General features: G+C 45.4%; 1 protein-coding gene across 1 annotated transcript; it reads right to left on the reverse strand.

Annotated features, from left to right (window-relative positions):
- Nucleotides 1-531: 531 nt before the first annotated feature.
- LOC129038199 (small ribosomal subunit protein uS2-like) lies at nucleotides 532-1,488 on the reverse strand. Its single transcript, XM_054490919.2, has one exon. The coding sequence runs from the start codon at nucleotides 1,408-1,410 to the stop codon at nucleotides 547-549; it is 864 nt and encodes a 287-aa protein (XP_054346894.1). The 5' UTR covers nucleotides 1,411-1,488; the 3' UTR covers nucleotides 532-546.
- Between the last annotated feature and the right edge of the window lie 512 nt (nucleotides 1,489-2,000).

Here is a 2,000-nt window from a genome sequence, read left to right on the forward strand (position 1 = left end):
TAGGAATTCCCAGTTTCTGTTCTTTACCCATTTTTTCTGCTCTTCATCTTGTATTCTTGATTTGTAGGAATTTTGTTATAAATTCAGCATAACTGCCGGGCGTGGTGCCTCATGCCTGTAATCCCAGCACTTTGGGAGGCTGAGGCGGGCAGATCATGAGGTCAGGCGTTTGAGACCAGCCTGGCCAACATAATGAAACCCTGTCTCTACTAAAATTACAAAAAATTAGTGGGGCGTGGTGGCGCGTGCCTGTAATCCCAGCTACTTGGGAGGCTGAGACAAGAGAATCGCTTGAACCAGAGAGGCGGAGGTTATAGTGAGCTGAGATCGCACCATTGCACTCCAGCTGGGCGACAGAGAGAGACTCCGTCTCATAAATAAATAAATAAATAAATTCGGCGTACGTTTTCTTGTCAATCAAATGAATTACAAATATCTTTTTTTTTTTTTTTTTTTTAGAAACTGATGTTTATTTTCCATCAACCATTTTTCCATGTTGTTTAAGAGCCTATGCAAGAACAGCTTAAGACCAGTCAGTAGTTGCTCCTACCCATTCAGCGGCCTGAGCAGTGGGAGCTGCAGACCAGTCTTCCGTGGCAGGCTGAGCGCTCCAGTCTTCAGTAGGGAACCGCGAATAGGCACAGAGGGCACCTGCATGCCTTCAAACCAGTCTGCAACCTCAGGCTGAGTAGCAGTGAACTCAGGAGCTGGAGCAGTCCATTCACCTTGAAATTCCTCCTTGGTCACTGCCTTTTCAGCAGCAGCCTGCTCTTCTTTTTCAATCTCTTCAGGATCTCTGTAGAAGTACAGATCAGGCATGACCTCCCATGGGTGTTCACGGGAAATGGTGCCACGCATGCGCAGAACTTCCCGAGCCAGCATCCACCACATCAAACCCACTGAGTGAGCTCCCTTGTTGTTGCAAGGGATGGCAATGTCCACATAGCACAGAGGAGAATCTGTGTTACACAGCGCAATGGTAGGTAGGTTAACATAAGATGCCTCCGTGAGAGGCTGGTGGTCAGCCCTGGGGTCAGTAACCACAAGAAGCCGTGGCTCCCGGAAGGCTGCCTGGATCTGGTTAGTGAAGGTTCCAGGAGTGAAGCGGCCAGCAATTGGAGTGGCTCCAGTGGCAGCAGCAAACTTCAGCACAGCCCTCTGGCCAGTATTCCTGGAGGATATAACACTGACATCAGCAGGGTTTTCAATGGCAACAATAGCACGAGCTGCCAGCAGAAGCTTCTCCCAGGTCCTCTTCAGATTTATGATATAGATGCCATCACTTTTCCTTTTATAGATGTACTGTTCCATCTGGAAGTCAAGATTGGTGCCACCTAAGTGGGTTCCTGCTGCAAGGAACTTAAGGACATCCTCCTCCTTCATTTGCAGGACATCAAGGGCTCCGGACATTGTGAAAGTTTCCCTTTAAGTTACGACGGGAATCCAGAACAACGCCTTATGGACCCCTCTGCAGATAGCGCGGAAAGTACAAATATCTTCTCTCAGAGTGCAGCATGTAATTCTTCTGTTTCATATCATCTTTTGTTAAATACATGTTTTAAATTATAGGTAATCATACATATCAAAATTTTCTTTCATGGTTTATGCTTTTTTTGTTTTAAAAAAACATTTCCTATTCTGAGAGAAAGGTTTTTCTACATTCTCTTCAAAATGTTTTAAAGCTTTATTTTACATATTTAGGTTTTTATTCCTCTTAGATATGATTTTGGATATGGTGTGGTGTAGAGACCTAACTTTTTTTCTATACATGCAACTGTCTACCCAGGTTCTCTGAAAAACAGAGCCTGAAATACCACCTCCATGCTAAGGTATTGAGAGGGGCAGTCCCAGGCCAACAAGAGTGAGGGGAAAAGGGAAATAAGGCATGGAAGAAAAGAAAGCAAATGCAGGATACCATGTTAGAAGCTGGGCACAGCTTCCTAAGGAAATTCAGCCTGTGGCTTGGTTACCCAGGACATCTTCCAGATGGGTTTCCTGGA

The sequence above is a fragment of the Pongo pygmaeus genome, chromosome 1 (assembly GCF_028885625.2).
Source record: "Pongo pygmaeus isolate AG05252 chromosome 1, NHGRI_mPonPyg2-v2.0_pri, whole genome shotgun sequence".
NCBI lineage: Eukaryota > Metazoa > Chordata > Mammalia > Primates > Hominidae > Pongo > Pongo pygmaeus.

What these genes read in the sequence shown, in the direction of transcription:
- LOC129038199 (XM_054490919.2), bottom strand. Translation starts at nt 1,410, where the DNA reads ATGTCCGGAGCCCTTGATGTCCTGCAAATGAAGGAGGAGGATGTCCTT.